Source organism: Phyllopteryx taeniolatus, chromosome 16, assembly GCF_024500385.1.
Source record: "Phyllopteryx taeniolatus isolate TA_2022b chromosome 16, UOR_Ptae_1.2, whole genome shotgun sequence".
Taxonomy (NCBI): domain Eukaryota; kingdom Metazoa; phylum Chordata; class Actinopteri; order Syngnathiformes; family Syngnathidae; genus Phyllopteryx; species Phyllopteryx taeniolatus.
The window spans coordinates 2,401,372-2,420,119 of record NC_084517.1 but is presented as its reverse complement, the minus strand read 5'-3'; the positions used below and the strand labels follow the sequence as shown (position 1 = coordinate 2,420,119).

At 41.1% G+C, this 18,748-nt stretch overlaps 1 protein-coding gene across 2 annotated transcripts in view; it reads right to left on the bottom strand.

Annotated features, from left to right (window-relative positions):
- tspan4b (tetraspanin 4b) overlaps window positions 1-18,748 on the bottom strand; it is a 23,076-nt gene extending 4,328 nt beyond the window's left edge. For both annotated transcript variants that reach the window (XM_061748706.1, XM_061748705.1), the window contains exons 1-6: window positions 18,439-18,748; window positions 9,885-9,954; window positions 9,606-9,797; window positions 9,401-9,475; window positions 5,734-5,829; window positions 3,018-3,131 (exon numbers count right to left, since the gene is read on the bottom strand). In XM_061748706.1, the coding sequence (XP_061604690.1) occupies window positions 3,018-3,131; window positions 5,734-5,829; window positions 9,401-9,475; window positions 9,606-9,797; window positions 9,885-9,954; window positions 18,439-18,446 (555 nt within the window). In that variant the 5' untranslated portion in view covers window positions 18,447-18,748. The remainder of the gene's footprint in view (window positions 1-3,017; window positions 3,132-5,733; window positions 5,830-9,400; window positions 9,476-9,605; window positions 9,798-9,884; window positions 9,955-18,438) is intronic.

Here is an 18,748-nt window from a genome sequence, read left to right as displayed (position 1 = left end):
ATAAGTTGGAAATCAAATTTAAAAAAACAATTTTTTTTTTAAATAAAATCATTATGCAGTACTGCATTGTAGTTTTGTTGTATATTTACTGTATTTGTGCCATTATGTCTAGCATGTCCTCATAAACATTACAATAAGTGTACTGTATGTAGATTTACAATAAAATAATGTCGCTTTTTTTTTTGTCACTTAATTGTTTGAGCTGCAATTTGTCTGACCTCCTGCAGTTTCCCTACAGTTGTTAATAATGTCACTTGTGTTCACATTATACGGCAAATCTTTTCAGGAAACTGCATGACTGTTAGTACTGGTCAAGACTCATCACTGTTATCATCCGACTGATGTGGATTTTTTGAGGCCGATAATGATTCCGATATTTGGCAGAATAAAATTCAGATAATTGATTAATAAATTACAAATATATAAGCACTAAAACTTACCAAAAACCTGTTACTGTTATTTGTTTGAATGTCATTCGATTTGTCTTATGTTTTAAAGCAATAATCCACAACTATTTGTTTAAAAAAAACAAAAAAAGTTCATTTTCACCCAAGCCACTACGAGAAGAGATGACACAATGCTGATTAAGCTATTCAGCTCCTCTAACATCTTGCTGTATTTGTCAGAATATTTGTATATTTAGTGAATGCCCCATTAATTTCCTGTGCCGGCCCGGTTGGTGGCACTGCAAATGAGGCCACAGAATTGACGCATGTTCTTCAAAGCATAGTCAAAATGTTTTAGAATCACATTTCCAGTACAGTAAGTGGCATAACATGCATTGCCTTCGTCATATTGAAGCGACGGTTCTATTCTTTTTGTTGTAATGCAGAATTCCAGCTTCGGGCACCAAAACTACATACCAAAACTTTAATGTACAAAAAAAAAAAAAAAAAAAAAAAAAGTTTAATTAAAAGATTGGCCGTTTTTTTTTGTGCCAGTTTTGGAGCAGTAATGTTTATGTCTTAAATTGTAATTCCGTCTTAAAAAATGGTTAATATTGCCCAATTAATTTGGCCGGCCGATTAATCGGTTGGGCCCTAATCATTGTTAACTGTTTAACTGTGTCTCTATTGTTTCACTAAAATTAACTAGAAACAGCTTTCAAATGCCTAAGGGGTTTATTTATCTTCTGGTTAAAAAATGTAATTGACACAAACGAATGTATGAGTTATTGGTGTTTTATAAACTCAGAAAGAACCTTTACTCATTTACTGAACAGAAAATGAGGAAACAAGCCTGTTAAATTGTGATCTGCTAAAAACAGGAATGCAGCAAACTGATCAAGAAACATTCTTACACTTTCTCTACATTCTCCGCACTAAATGTGCAGAATGACATCATTCACTGCTCCACACAAACATTGGACGGGAAATGACATCACTGCACAAAGAAAATTCTAGCTCCATTAGTGTTGCCTCCAAATGACACCAGTGCTGATTTTTGTGGGTTCTTTTTTTCCCCTGGTGGGAATCATTGAAATGTTGAAGGAGAATGTCATGACAAGCTTCGACAAAACACATCTGGGTGGTATTACAAAACAATGCAAGCTGGTATAGACCTCTTGGGGAATTCATGCGGTTCACAACAATCATGCATGCAATATGTTGTTAATTTGTCCCACATGGGATGAGTATATCCTTTCACAGAAAAAAAAAAATCTACATGCATACAATGCCCAATAGCATGTCTGCTTGATACATACAGGTGCTGACTATTTTTGCTATGGTTTACATTCACTTCTGTATATATTTATTTGTGTAATGTTTGCCTATATATAATGAATAATAGTATAGTATTTATTATTCATTTAAAGTAGACATACATTCTGCTCAGTCTTATTCCCTGGTGTTGTACTGTACACATTTTTGATTAGATTTAGATTTTTTTATATACAGTATTTTTATTTTTCCAGGATGCTACAATTCACTTTGCTGCTTTAAAGTGAAGAAAGACAAAATTTACTTTTTTATCGTTTGTATACAAATAGTAGGGTCTCTGGTGTGCCTGCCCACAACTAGGTAAATATTTGTTAGTTGCCTATTTCTAAGAATGTGTCTGTGAGAGAGCCGTTCTGAATTTTGCCAGATTGAGATGCAACAGTGCAGCTCATTGACATACTAAAGACCCCACACAAAGTTACTCCACGCATGACTTGGCAGCGAGGCTGGGCGAAGATCCACCATTCTCAAATGATGGCAGGAGTACCACTCGCTGACGACACAGAAGCACTATCATGTCAACGCCAAAAGATAATCAGAACTGCAGTGTTGGCACTGATTAGCAGGGCTGTGCAGAGATTGACCCGTACTGGTGCTTAGGCATTGGCCCTTTTGCCCTGGATGTGAAAAGTGCCCTTTTGCATGGAGCCCTTTTTTATATATATATGAATTAATTAATATTTTAAAATATTTATCTTATTTAGCGCATCGCCTTTTCATGAAACCTATCCCAAATGAAATCTGGGATTTTCAATTGTCTTGCTGGTTACTGATGTCAAATTGTCATGTTGTCATGTTAGTGGCTGGACAACCCGCTCTACCAACTGAGCCACAGCGGCCTCAAAATTTACATGTACAAGTAGTTTTATAAACTATATTGCCCTATATAGTCAGCGGCATACAAAAGAATAATTAAAAAACAGGAAAATCTATATATTTGATTTTGACAATAGGCCCATAGCCAAGTGAAGTTTATTTGTATTAAAGGGCTTCGCAGTCCAACAGTTGACAAAGATCGGCGACATCCTGATTTCTTGTTTCATATATTATTAGCCCCCTGTTCACTTTTTACCACAATAGCAACAGTCCAATGGTATGAAAGTATGGAGCCTGACTAACTTGTTGTGGTCCTATTAACATGAACATTCTACCTTCTTTTGTGCTGTTAATGTGCAGTTCCCCGTATTTAAGCATCTGGAGCAAATTTAGCTCTAATATGCGAGGATCAGACTTGTCATTTTGAAACCACATCCCCCCCCGTACACCCAATTGTAGATGAACAAGCGTGAAACTAACCTCACTCCATCCGTCAGTACATTGGTCAATCCCGACGGAGCAGCAGGACGATGGCAGTGTTCCATTGAGCACGTCATACCAGTCGGTTTTGTTAGTAACGCCGCAACATTTGAACTGGGAGAGGAGTGTGAAAAAACTCAAATACATGACTCATGTGTATTGTATAGAGTGGTACCTTGAAGTTCAAATGCTTCAAAAGTTTTACAACTTGAAGTTCCACACTAATGGCAGTGAAAAATATAGCATTTGAATCATCATCATATTATTATTAGTATATTATTAGTGGTACTCATTAGACTGGGCTGTGTATTTCACTGTCTTATAATTTGAGTGTGTTTTCAAGAGTGTTTTATTGTTTTAAGTGATTGTTGTTAGAATGGTTGACTTGACTTTAATGTTAACATTTTACCTAAGTTATGGCCTGTACAGAATTCTAAGTTTGCGCTCTGGAATGAATTATTAAAAATATATTTGATCTCAATGGTAAATTTTGTTTTGAAAGATGACTTAGTCATAGCTCAACCAGAATTTTGGTCAAACTTCGAGGTACCACTGAGAAAAACGTTGTTTTGCAAGAATTACTATAACTCATAATATTTCCAACATGAACTTGCATGCATTAAACTGGCGACTGTTGAGGCATTTATCAAGTTATACTTTATGATAATTTTCTCACCATAAAATTGTCCAGCATAATCATCAATATGAGCTGTTTAATGTGACGGGGAAAAAAAACTCATATTGACTAAATAGACTTAGACAGCAGTGTATCAACATATTTCTTGATATGTTTAAAATGCAACTTTTCTGAGAAAACCTTGTAAAATGGTTCCCCCTTCCCATCCCACCTGTGGGAGGGGCCATAGGGGTCGGGTGCATTGTGAGCTAGGCGGTGACCGAAGGCAGGGACCTTGGCGATCCGATCCCCGGCTACAGAAGTAGGCTCTAGGGACGTGGAACGTCACCTCTCTGGCAGGGAAGGAGCCTGAGCTGGTGTGGGAGGTTGCTCGGCTCCACACACAGCTTGAGCTCTGATACCAGTCCTCTCGAGAGGGGTTGGACTCTCTTCCACTCTGGAGTTGCCCACGGTGAGAGGCGCTGAGCAGGTGTGGGTATACTTATTGCCCCCCGGCTCCACGCCTGTACATTGGGGTTCATCCCAGTAGACGAGAGGGTAGCCTCCCTCCTCCTTCGGGGGTGGGGATGGGTCCTGACTGTTGTTTGTGCCTATGCACCAAACAGCAGTTCAGAGTACCCACCCTTTTTGGAGTCCTTGGAGGGGGTGCTGGAGAGAGGTCCTGCTGGGGACTCCATTGTTCTGTTGGGGGACTTCAATGCTCACGTGGCCAATGACAGTGAGACCTGGAGGGGCGTGATTGGGAGGAATGATCAGAACCCAAGTTATTATTCTGTTATTGTACTTCTGTGCTCACCACGGATTGTCCATAATGCACGCCATGTTCAAACATAAGGGTGTCCACACATGCACTTGGCACCAGGACACCCTAGGTTCGATGATGGACTTTGTGGTAATGTCATCGGACTTGCGGCCGCATATCTTGGACACTCGGGTGAAGAGAGGGGACGAAGCTGTCAACGGATCACTACCTGGTGGTGAGTTGGCTCCGATGGTGGGGGAAGATGCCAGTCTGACCTGGCAGGCCCAAACGTATTGTGAGGGTCTGCTGGGAATGTCTGGCAGAATCTGGGTTTCTCTGAGGCGGGCTCTCCTATCTCTGGGTTTGAGGTCACCGAGGTGGTTAAAAAGCTCCTTGGTAGCAAGGCCCCGGGGGTGGATGAGATTTGCCCGGACTTCCTTAAGGCTCTGGATGTTGTGGAGCTGTCCTGGTTGGCACGCCTCTGCAACATCGCGTGGACATTGGGGACAGTGCCTCTGGATTGGCAGACTGGGGTGGTGGTCCCCCTTTTTAAGAAGGGGGACCGGAGGGTGTGTTCCAACTACAGGGGGATCACACTCCACAGCCTTCCTGGTAAGGTCTATTCAGGGGTGCTGGAGAGGAGGGTCTGTCGGGAAGTCGAATCTCAGATTCATGAGCAATGTGGTTTTCGTCCTGGCCGTGGAACAGTGGACCAGCTCTACACCCTCAGCAGGGTCCTCGAGGCTGTATGGGAGTTCGCCCAACCAGTCTTCATGTGTTTTGTGGACTTGGAGAAGGCGTTTGACCGTGTCCCTCGGGGAGCTCTGTGGTGGGTGCTTTGGGAGTATGGGATGCCGAACCCCCTGATACGGGCTGTTCGGTCCCTGTACGACCGGTGACAGAGTTTGGGCCACATTGCCGGCAGTAAGTCGGACTCGTTTCCAGAGAGGGTTGGAAAAGGCTGCCCTTTGTCACCGATTCTGTTCATAACTTAGTTGAGATAATCGTTTGAGAAAATGGATGCATGTTTAAAAGCCCTTCTTGACACGGACATTGGAAATTAGCATTAGCTTTAAATGCTGTAAAGTTGTACAGTCCAGATTCGTTCCTCAGTTTTAATGTTGTAGCATCTGTGCCCATTCAAATAAACATGGAATGAAATTATATTAGGCAAGGATTATGGAGCAGGACCTAAAGTAAAACAGTTGCTGCTTGTCTCAGATGACAACTTTCCAAGTTCCTTCTTGTAAAATGACTATATATTATTTTTCTCTTCTTTTTAATGTGGTCTTAATACTGCTTCATTTGTGTTTGTAGAAGTCTTTTTTTATGCTCACCATTTTTTGGACATTATCCCAAGATTTTTTCAACCCAGGTTGTGATTCGTAATTTTTCATTCCCTCCTTTAATTGACCTTGTGCTTTGGAATCCAGCTGGGAAGAAAAGGGGAAAAGTGTATCAGATCATTCAAATCACAAAAGAGTAGGCAAAAAAACTGTATGCATACTATTAAGGAATATTAACACCAATCCATACGCTAATTCCCTTGAGTATCACCGTATGGATGGAGCATATTCAAGGTGAGGCGGCACGGTGGCCGACTGGTTAGAGCGTCAGCCTCGCAGTTCTGAGGTGCGGGGTTCAATCCCCGTCCCCGCCTGTGTGGAGTTTGCATGTTCTCCCCGTGCCTGCATGGTTTTTCTCCAGGCACTCCGGTTTCCTCCCACATCCCAAAAACATGCATTAATTGGAGACTCTAAATTGCCCGTAGGCATGACTGTGAGTGTGAATGGTTGTTTGTTTCCATGTGCCCTGCGATTGACTGGCAACCAGTTCAGGGTGTACCCCGCCTCCTGCCCGATGACAGCTGGGATAGGCTCCAGCACGCCCGCGACCCTAGTGAGGAGAAGCGGCTCAGAAAATGGATGGATGGATATTCAAGGTGATTCAGAAGGTGGACTACACCCTGCGCTGGTTGACTGTTAATCCCAAACCAAAGCAATCCCAAACCAGCTCCACTTAACTACTGCATTACAAATGGCTGTACATATAGACAAAAACACTTTTTTTTTTTACCTGATCAACTTTTCCAAGTAAATTTGGGGGAATTTTTTTATTGTCTATTGAAAATGTTTTAGTCATTAGCTGTATTTGTTTTGCTGAGATTTAAAGATCCTAACACTTCCTTTGTGGAATTTTGGGTGTCTTTAGAAAAATAATCTTTTCACTCATAAAATGCATGTATTCTATTCTATTAATTATAACACCAGCTCAACTCTTCTCTGGTAAGAAGACAGAAAATGGTCATCATCCTCCTGTCTCCTTGTGTCGCTCTGAAACCATAGTATTACAAAACAGATAAAACATGATAAGTTTGGTGGTGCCAGTTGCGTCAAGACAGAAGATAACTGTTCATGGTTCTATCAGTAACTTGACTTGAGAAACAGGCACTTCCGAACAGCCACGAATCTGGTTGTATTTGAACTGTCTCCCTACATGTAAGTATTAAATTGCCTCTCATCTTCTCTCAAAGTGTTTGTCCTGTCTCGTCTATTAAGCGATAACATTTCCCACAGTATTCTTACATGTGCTATCAATTCCTCAAAATCAAATGATGACCCACAAAATACACATTTCATGTTTATTCAATCATTTGGGACTGCATTTTATTGTTGTAAAATATGTGCACTGTAGACAGAATGTACGTAACATAATAAGTTGGTATATTATGTGGCTGTTTGACAGTGCAGAAGAGAATGTAAGCAATATTTGTGTCCTAAAAATACAACCCCAATTCCAATGAAGTTGGGACGTTGTGTTAAACATAAATAAAAGCAGAATACAATGATTTGCAAATCATGTTCAACCTATATTTAATTGAATACACTACAAAGACAAGTTATTTCATGTTCAAACTGATAAACTTGATTGTTTTTAGCAAATAATCATTAACTTAGAATTTTATGGCTGCAACATGTTGCAAAAAAGCTGGGACAGATGGCAAAAAAGACTGAGAAAGTTGAGGAATGCTCATCAAACACCTGTTTGGAACATCCCACAGGTGAACAGACTAATTGGGAACAGGTGGGTGCCATGAGGGTGGGTGTAAAAGGAGCTTCCCTGAATTGCTCAGTCATTCACAAGCAAAGATGGGGCGAGGTTCACCTCTTTGTGAACAAGTGCGTGAGAAAATAGTCCAACAGTTTAAGGACAATGTACAATTGCAAGGAATTTAGGGATTTCATCATCTACAGTCCATATCATCATCAAAAGGTTCAGAAAATCTGGAGAAATCACTGCATGTAAGCGGCAAGGCCGAAAACCAACATTGAATGCCCGTGACCCTCGATCCCTCAGGCGGCACTGCATTCAAAACCGACATCAATGTGTAAAGTATATCACCACATGGGTTTAGGAACACTTCAGAAAACCAATGTCAGTAGATACAGTTCGGCGCTACATCCGTAACTGCAACTTGAAACTTTACTATGCAAAGCTAAAGCCATTTATCAACAACACCCAGAAACGCCGCCGGCTTCTCTGGGCCCGAGCTCATCTAAGATGGACTGATGCAAAGTGGAAAAGTGTTCTGTGGTCCGACGAGTCCACATTTCAAATTGTTCTTGAAAATTGTGGACGTCGTGTCCAAAGAGGAAAAGAACCATCCGGACTGTTATGGACGCAAAGTTCAAAAGCCATCATCTGTGATGGTATGGGGCTGTGTTACTGTCAATGGCATGGGTAACTTACACATCTGTGAAGGCACCATTAACGCTGAAAGGTACATACATACTCAGCCACAGTGATCTTTGGGTTGTTCTTTACCTCTCTCGCCAAGGCTCTTCTCCCCCAATTGCTCAGTTTGGCCGGACGGTCAGCTCGAGAAAGAGTTCTGGTCGTCCCAAAGGGCTTCCATTTAAGGATTATGGAGGCCACTGTGCTCTTAGGAACATAAAGTGCAGCAGAATTTTTGTTGTAACCTTGGCCAGATCTGTGCCTTGCCACAATTCTGTTTCTGAGCTCTTCAGACAGTTCCTTTGACCTCATGATTCTCATTTGCTCTGACATGCACTCTGAGCTGTAAGGTCTTATATAGACAGGTGCGTGGCTTTCCTAATCAAGTCCAATCAGTATAATCAAATACAGCTGGACTCCAATGAAGGTGTAGAACCATCTCAAGGATGATCAGAAGAAATGGACAGCACCCAAGTTAAATATATGAGTGTCACAGCAAAGGGTCTGAATACTTATGGCTGTGTGATATATCAGTTTTGCTTTTTTAATAAATCAGCAAAAATTTCAACTTCCGTTTTTTTCTGTCAAAATGGCGTGCTGTGCGTACATTGAGGAAATGTGGGAGGAAACCGGAGTACCCGGAGAAAACCCACGCAGGCACAGGGAGAACATACAAACTCCACACAGGCGAGGCCTGATTTGAATCTGCCACTGTATATTTATTTATATCAGCTGGTTAAAAGAACATATCACCAAGAATGTTTGCTTAAGTCCAAAATAGTCAAATAATGAGCATGCTGTTTTTATTGTGGCACAAAACACAATAAAAACATATTAAAACTTAATTAAATATGAATGAATAAATCATCCACTCATCCATCCATTCTCAATACCGCTTTTCCTGTTCAGGGTCACGGGGCGCTGCAGTCTGAACTGGCCGCCAGTCAGACATAGGGCAATTATAGACACAGACAACCATTCACATTCACATTCACATTCACACCATCACTGAGTGAGAGCTGAACCCACACTACCCGCATCAAAGTCAGGTGAACGTACCACTACACCATCAGTGACTTGAACAAATCAATACGACCAAGCAATTTCCAATACCGGAGTGAATAGTCGTTTCTCATTTGCTAAATAACTGTTTTAATGTTCAACCCCTGCCTTTTTAAAAGAACCCTTTTACTCACTACCAATGCAAAGTGCCAGTTTCTCAGCCTACTGCACTGTGACAGTAAAAAAGTGTGGAGGTGGTGAGCTCACCCGATCTCGAAAGATGTGTATTACCAGTGCTAGAGCGACTTCTGTCAGGACAAGGAGCAACAGGATCACAAAGAACTGCACAGAGGGAGAGGGGAGCAGTTTCAACCCTTTTCATGACAATCAATAACATTTCCACACTGACATCTTCATCATAACTTCCAAAAAATTTGAGGGAAGAGTGCTTATACTGTATATGTGGTCCTACCATGAACAACAGGCAGCGTTGCTCCTTAAGGGCTCCGAGGCAGCCAAGGAAGCCCGTTACCATAGTGATCCCGCCAGCAACAAGCAGCAGATTGGCTGCCGAGAGCGATGGGAAGGATAGAGGAAGAGATGAAAACTCGGACTGTGTGAAGGACAGCCAGACTCCAACGCCAAACAATCCACATCCTCCCAGCTGTTTAGGAGACACAGTATCAGCATCAACCAAGCAACGCATGTACAGTATATTGCATTGAAATGTTACTGTATGGGATTCACTCACCCAGAAGATGAGGTTAAAGACAAACATCACATATTTGACGCAGCACAAGCATTTGCGAGACACTGACATCCTGGAATGAAAGTATGAGTCAAAAAGAAGAACCATAATCCTTTTATCGTAAACACCACTTAATTTGTTACTGGCTAGATGTTCCAAATGACTGGAGAAACAAATGGAATGTTCTATTGCTCTAAATGCGCCGCAGGTCAATACAGCGATGGGACGGACAGTGTCTTTTATAGCGTTGCTGTGGCTTTATTGGTTTCTTGCCTGTGAAGATAAGTAGCTGTGCGCTGAAACACAGGAAAATGTAACACTTAGAATCATCATAATACAGCACAGAAAGATTAAAACAAGGGTACTCTTACCTTATATTTACAATGTGTCAGTACATTGTACTTCGTTAGCAATACATAAAAGCTTATTATAACTGTTAGTACCTCATTAATAATGTTTCAGTTTACAATAATGCCATGTTTTAGCCAGGATTAGATATTAATGGTATACCAAATTTTTTGGGCCAGTACTATCTTTGTTGTTTTAATGACTTGATTAAAAACAGTGTAAAAGTTGTGCTACAAATGAATGAGGCATCATCACTGTCACTCATCGCTCCACTTTTTCGCATCAAACATGGCATGTGTGTGTGTGTGTATATATATATATATATATATATATATATACACACGTATATATACAGTGGGTACGGAAAGTATTCAGACTTAAATTTTTCACTCTTTGTTATATTGCAGCCATTCGCTAAAATCATTTAAGTTAATTTTTGTCCTCATGAATGTACACACAGCACCCCATATTGACAGAAAAAAACGGAATTGTTGAAATTTTTGGAGATTCATTAAAAAAGAAACACTGAAATATGACACAGCCATAAGTATTCAGACCCTTTGCTCAGTATTTAGTAGAAGCACCCTTTACAGCTAATACAGCCATGAGTCTTTTTGGGAATGATGCAACAAGTTTTTCACACCTGGATTTGGGGATCATCTGCAATTCCTCCTTGTAGATCCTCTCCAGTTCTGTCAGGTTTGATGGTGAACGTTGGAGGGCAGCCATTTTCAGGTCTTTCCAGAGATGCTCAATTGGGTTTAAGTCAGGGCTCTGACTGGGCCATTCAAAAACAGTCACGGAGTTGTTCTGAAGCCACTCCTTCGGTATTTTAGCTGTGTGCTTAGCGTCATTGTCTTTTTTGAAGGTGAACCTTCGGCCCAGTCTGTGGCTCTGAGCACTCTGGAGAAGGTTTTCATTGAGGATATCCCTGTACTTGGCCACATTCATCTTTCCTTCAATTGCAACTGGTCGCCCTGTCCCTGCAGCTGAAAAACACACCCACAGCATGATGCTGCCACCACCACCATGCTTCACTGTTGGGACTATATTGGACAGGTGATGAGCAGTGCCTGGTTTTCTCCACACATACCGACCGCTTAGAATTAAGCCCAACAATTTATATCTTGGTCTCATCAGACCAGAGAATCTTATTTTACACCATCTTGGAGTGCTTCAGGTGTTTTTTTAAGCAAATTCCATGTGGGCTTTCATGTGTCTTGCATTGAGGAGAGGTTACTGTCGAGCTACTCTGCCATAAAGCCCCAACTGGTGGAGGGCTGCAGTGATGGTTGACGTTCTAGAACTTTCTTCCATCTCCCGACTGCATCTCTGGAGCTCAGCCACAGTGAACTTTGGGTTCTTCTTTACCCCTCTCACCAAGGCTCTTCTCCCCCAATTGCTCAGTTTGGCCGGACGGTCAGCTCTCGGAAGGGTTCTGGTCATCCCAAACGTCTTCCATTTAAGGATTATGGAGGCCACTGTGCTCTTAGGAACGTAAAGTGCAGCAGAAGTTTTTTTGTAACCTTGGCCAGATCTGTGCCTTGCCACAATTCTGTCTCTGAGCTCTTCAGGCAGTCCCTTTGACCTCATGATTCTCATTTGCTCTGACATACACTGTTAGCTGTAAGGTTTTATATAGACGGCTTTCCTAATCAAGTCCAATCAGTATAATCAAATACAGCTGGACTCCAATGAAGGTGCAGAACCATTTTAAGGATGATCAGAAGAAATTGACAGCAAATATATGAGTGTCACAGCAAAGGGTCTGAATACTGTGTGATATTTCAATTTTTCTTTTTTAATAAATCAGCAGAAATTTCAACAATTACGTTTTTTGTACGTGCTGTGTATACATTAATGAGGGAAAAAATGAACTTTGATGATGTTAACAAATGGCTGCAATATAAAAAAGAGTGAAAACACACACACATACACACACACATACACACACACACACACACACACACACGCACACACACATATATATATACACATACATACATATCCAGACCCTTTCCAAAAAAAATAGAATATCATGGAAAAGTTTATTTATTTCCATAATCCCATTAAAAATGTGTAACTTTCATATATTATAGATTCAGGTCCCACAATTTAAACAATTGCAAGTATTTATTTGTTTATCTTTACATCCATTATACTTGCAGCTCAAAAAACCCATGAAGTCTGGAATTAAAAAAAATTTGATACTGTGAATAAATCACCATTCTCAGTTTTTGTAGAAATTAGGGTAACATTAAATCAATCAAAATATAGTACTTTCAAAATGATATGTTAATCTTCAATATTTGTTTGGGAATCCATTTGCTTTCATCACTGCCTCGATGTGCCGTGGCATTGAACCAATCAGCCTGTGGCATTGCCTGGGAATTATGCAAGCCCAGATTTCTTCTTTGTTTTTGGGTCTGGTGACCCTCATTTTACTCTTGATAATACCTGTAGCGGACATTCACCCCGCAAATGGAGGTGACACAGTGGCTCCCCACGGTTTAATAAACTGTAGCCTTCGAAGCCGCCTTCCTGAGAGACTCCCACAACAAGACGCTTTGGACCCTAAAGTAATTAGCAGGTCCCCCCGAAATCTGGGTTTACAGTCATCAAAGAGTCATTTCTTCGTTTGAACTCACAACAGGCCAAAACGGACTGATTGACGATGGGATGAAAATACAGCAACAAACTCTTTGCTTAATATTCAAACGTGTGCGCATGGTGCCACCCACCAAAGTCGATCCGGGCGGCCTCTTATTTGATCTTTAACCAAGGAAAAATGTCTGTTTTGATATTTCACGAACTCTGCAGAATTATTCCAAAATTATGCCCTGACGTCTGTGTCATTGTGCCTACTTTAAAAACGCAGCTGTGAAATTTTGAGAATTGTTTGTCTTGATTTGACTCCCAGCAGCATGAAATGTGATTTGAATCATGAGCAGTGGATTTGCCAAAACTAAAGTATAAATGTTCCATGTGCTTGACCTGTGAGTAAAGAGAGTACCAAACTGAGATTATTTTAATATTAATGTATGATTTTAAAGCCATCCATCCATTTGCTGAGCTGCTTCTCCTCACTCGGGTCGCGGGCACGCTGGAGCCAATCCCAGCTATCATCAGGCAGGAGGCAGGGTACACCCTGAACTGGTTGCCAGCCAATCGCAGGGCACATACAAACAAACAACCAGTCGCACACACATTCACACCTACGGGCAATTTAGAGTCACCAATTCATGCATGTTTTTGGGATGTGGGAGGAAACCGGAGTGCCTGGAGAAAACCCACACAGGCACGGGGAGAACATGCAAACTCCACACAGGCGGGGCCGGGGATTGAACCCCACACCTCAGAACTGTGAGGCTGACGCTCTAACCAATCGGCCACCGTGCCGCCAATTTTAAACCCATTTTATGAAATTTGTAGACAAGATTCAAGCTGATGGGTCTGGTCTTCTCCGTCCCTCTTCAACACGCCCCTGGGGTACTTAACCCTGGCACTCGTGTGTTTTCTGGCTCTTTTATTTTTTCCTCTTGTGTTTTTGGCTGGCTTCTTAGCTTCCCAGCCACGGGGCGGCCGCGGGCCTTTTGCTGGTGCATCTTTGACACATTTTGTTATTCCACTAGATTTTCCATTGATATGCTTGGACGTAGCACTCAATGATGGTCTTCTGGCCAGTTGTCAAATCTGCAGTCTTCCCTATATTGCCATAATGCACACCATGTTTGGAGGAGAAATGGCACTGCATCACCCGAAAAACATCCTACCAACAGTGAAGTTCGGAGGTGAGAACATGATGGTGTGGGGTTTTATATATATATATATATATATATATGTCTTGTTTCCTTTGACCCATGTTAATGTCTTATGCTCGTTAGGTTTTTGTTTCCACCTGTTCTCATCAGCCCTCTACATTGTGTTGACCAATCAGCTCCCTCCAGTCACTCGTCTTGTCCAGGTGTTCCTCATTAGCTCGTCAATTTGTTTGTATTTAGTTCCCTGGTTTCTATTCATCCCTGTTGCTGCATTGTCATCAGTTGCAACATATGGTTTCCCTGTTACTTTGAATTACGATTTTTGGGGACTTTGTTAATTTAGCGTTTGCTCCATGATCCTTGTTTGCATTCTTTTGTTTTTGAAATTAAAATACCTTTTTTGAGATTCCTGCACTCCTGCCTTGCCTCCCTTTTTTTCCCTGCACTTGGACCCTCCATGTTTTGCCTTGCCTCCAACACCTGACCCTGACAAGCTCAAAAGTAATAAAACAATTCATTTAAATACTGTCTGCAGCACAACTCCAAACAAAAGAACATATCTAGAAAAGGAAGGAAAAGGAGTGTCAGGAAACGGCAAAGCGTAGAAAATTAATAAATTACAAGAGGTACCCTTTTTCCTCACTTGAGCCCCTGCCCCACAAAATGTCTGTGCACGTCCCTGTTGCACAGTATAGCTTTATCAGTCAGCATGCTCTGGTTGTGTTTCCTTTGTCATGCCTGCTTAGTGTGGAGACATTTCTTGGTCGTCACTAGTTGGTTTGAATAGCCCCAACTTGGCCAACAGCGCTATAACTGTGTGACTTTTGTCCATACATCCGTCTGTGTATGTGAGCCCGAGTGGTCTTCTCTCTGACGAGTGACCTCAAACAAGAACTCAAACTGCTGACAGGAAGGAAGCTCCCTTCCCTCCCCAATAGACCTAATTATACGACTGAAGGCATTTCCCATGGACGCAGGAAACTTGTCACCCACAAAGGAGCGCCCATCAGCTAACTACTAGTAGAGTGTAGTAAGCACTGACATTTTGTTTTGTCTATTTGGTTTAACAGCGATTATTGTGTTCACATCACTCATCACATCCCAATTTACATTTTGAAATGTGTACTCCAGCTTCCTCCCACATCCCTAAAAAACATGCGTGGTAGGTTAATTGAAGACTCTAAATTGCCCGTAGGAGGTGAATGTGTGTGTGAATTGTTGTTTGTTTATATGTGCCCTGCGATTGGCTGCCGACCAGTTCAGGGTGGACCCCTCCTCTCGCCCCGAAGATAGCTGGGATAGGCTCCAGCACGCCCGCGACCCTAGTGAGGATAAGTGGTACAGAAAATGGATGGATGGGTTCAGATGAGTGATTATCTGCCACACTGGAACATATACGTTATATGTTGCGTGAACAATTACCTTCTAAACTGTCAAGGTATGTCAATAGCACTTCCAATGGTATTCATGCATTTAATATGATTTTAGTAGTGGTAAGATGTCAAATTAGACCATGAATTGCAATATATTATATTGGAAGTCTTATTTTTATTTCATTTTTGTAAAGTGTATTTAAAACCCTTATTTTTTCCTTCAGATGCCTGAGAAAGTTGTTGCAGGTCTGACAAGGTAAATAGCGACTAAATATCCATCCATCTATTTTCAACACAGCTTATCCTGGTTAGGGTTGAGGGGCACTGGAGCCTATCCCAGCTGACTACGGGCGAAAGGCAGACTACACTCTGAACTGGTCGCCAGTTAGTCGCATAGCACATATACACATGGAGAACCATTCGCACTCATATTCACACCGTCACTGAGTGGGAACTGAACCCACGCTGCCCACACCAAAGTCAGGCGAGTGTACCACTGCACCATCAGTGAACTACTAAATATCATTTAATTAAAAAAAAAAAAATGGAGTGCTTTTAATTCAGGTTTTAGCATTCAGCATTGATCATTGAAGTAGATTTGAAATACAGTATCCGGTAAATGGGCTTGTTTTAGTAAAGTGTTTGTGCAATTTCTATCTTTTTTAAAGTGTGGCTAATTTAGTTGATATTTGACCAGTTTATAACTGCACAAACAACTTTGGGTGCCATCATAGTTCATCTTAATTCTTATTTTTATCACAGACGTAGGGGAAAATGATCACATAACAAAGTTTGTTATGCAGATTATGCACATATATGCAAAGATGTAGTATGGCATATACAGTATAGGCAAGATCAATGCCATGTAACTGAAATGGTTGGGAATTCAAAATAAATCACAGTATATCCACGAAAAAATTGCCACATTCCAAGATTTTTTTTCCTTTACTAACTTTTTCAAAACTTTTAATCACTTAATCATTTGATTTTCAAAAATGATGCTAGTATAATAACTTTTTTTTGTAGCCGCTTCTCCTCACTAGGGTCGCGGGCGTTGTTTATTACAACTTAATAAAAGTATTAATTATTTATAGTATGTATTATAATATATGTAATAAAACATATATGTATATATTATATATAATAATATATATTAATTTATTTCCTTTTGTCTTCATTTCATAGCATGTGTGCTTGTGATTTGCTCAAATTCCAGTCATGTACAGTGCTGTATATGTACAATTATTATAATTTTTTTTTTTTGTCCAATCAGATTTTATGTGTTGCCATGTAAATGTAATCTGCCCAAGGCCTTCAGAATCCCACATCCTGGCGTCAACCAACTCAAGCACACATACACCGTTGAAATGGTCTAACCAATCAGATTTTAGATTCACCACTTTGCGCCCCCACGCAAGGCTGAGTCATGTTGGTATTTTTCTCGTCCTCTGATTGGTTCAGCTACAGTATATAGTCCTCTGATTGGTTGAGCTGAATATGTGTATGAGAATTGATTTACTGAAAAGGACAATTTTGGACATAATTAAAAATTCATTTTCAAGGCCACATTTTTTCCGTTAATTTTTTTTATTTTTTTTTACTCTACTTTGTGGGGCTAAGTCAACCAACATATCACTGTCTGGCTTGTTTTCAACCCCGAAAAAGATTTTTTGGGCACTTTCAGAGCTATGTATGAGCTAGCTTCCACAGACAGGCAGGAGAAAAGGAGGTCTGCTGCATCTCCATCAGCATCTCCGGTCAGTGCAATGTACTTTATTTAAAATCCATCCATCCATCCATTTTCTGAGCCGCTTCTCCTCACTAGGGTCGCGGGGGTGCTGGAGCCTATCCCAGCTGTCATCGGGCAGGAGGCGGGGTACACCCTGAACTGGTTGCCAGCCAATCGCAGGGCACATAGAAACAAACAACCATTCGCACTCACAGTCATGCCTACGGGCAATTTAGCGTCTCCAATGAATGCATGTTTTTGGGATGTGGGAGGAAACCGGAGTGCCCGGAGAAAACCCACGCAGGCACGGGGAGAACATGCAAACTCCACACAGGCGGGGACGGGGATTGAACCCCGCACCTCAGAACTGTGAGGCTGACGCTCTAACCAGTCGGCCACCGTGCCGCTTTATTTAAAATGTGGATGTTTTTGTCATGTTATTAGATATATATTGATTGTGAGCTGCTATATTGTGGTTTATACACTACAATGATTATAGAGGTTTGGGGGTGTTTGGAGGTGATGTATTGGAAGATAAAGGTAACTGTGTTTCTTCCTTTAGTAATAATGGCTTTCATCCTTAAATAAGGAATATCTCGTTTTTAATGCCACACATAGTTATACATGTGCAACGTTTTTGTACATTATTTTTGGGACGTGATGGTGTTATTAAGAGGTGGATTAGGTCACTGAAGGCCCAGTACTGTATATGTTGCCCCACCTGCCCCCCTTTGACATTATTGTAAACAAAACTAACATGTATATTAGTGATCCTAGGAAAGATGGGTGGCCACGATTTCCCCAAGGATATTGAGGAATTTTTGGATTAAGCATTTGATGAATGTTCCTCCCCTCTGCGATTCAAAATGATTTATTGGACCGCATGAGGGAGAGCTGGTGCAGATATTCATCATTGAGAGGTTGGAGGGGTCTCAGGACTGATGTTTTACTGTAAAACATTGTAAGACAATTTAACAAAACAGAAGTTGCTGAAAATGTCTTAACGTACTTACATACATGCAACATGCATCATTTAAAAGGCACCATTTATCAATTTACACGAGGGTTTATGTTAACGTATGTGAGCATAGTTTTGGTGCACATGGAATTTGTTGTATTTTAATTGATAATTTTCCAAAGAAACATACATATGAATGGCAGTTTGTCTTTGTTAGGTAGGCTGCGCAATTATTTTCTCTGTTGGTTTAGAAAATGATAGTACTTTGACAGCCACATGTATCTAAGGAGATCTACAAATAAAAGGGAATCATTAGAGAGTCTCATTTTATTTGGAATGATGAAATACATCTGTGCAAATACTATTTTTCCATTACAAAAGATTTTACCTGAGCATGCGTTTCAGTTCTGTCTAATGTTGTTGCTGGTAGGTTCCGTTTTGTATTCCCAAACTTGTTAATCCCTTCGTTTTCCTCTTCCTGTCCAGGTCCTCTTCAGGAGGAGAATCCCTGACGCAGAACGTTTCGATAAGCTTTCTTTGCTCTTCTCTACTATGATCTTCTTCCACTGTGGTCGCCTCCTTCCCCCAATTAGTTTGTCGTCCTTCCTGATTCCCAACCTTTTGACTTCACATATTTTTCCATCTGGGAAGCTTTACCCTAGTTTCAAAAGTTTCCAGATGTCTGACTCTGGTCCGTC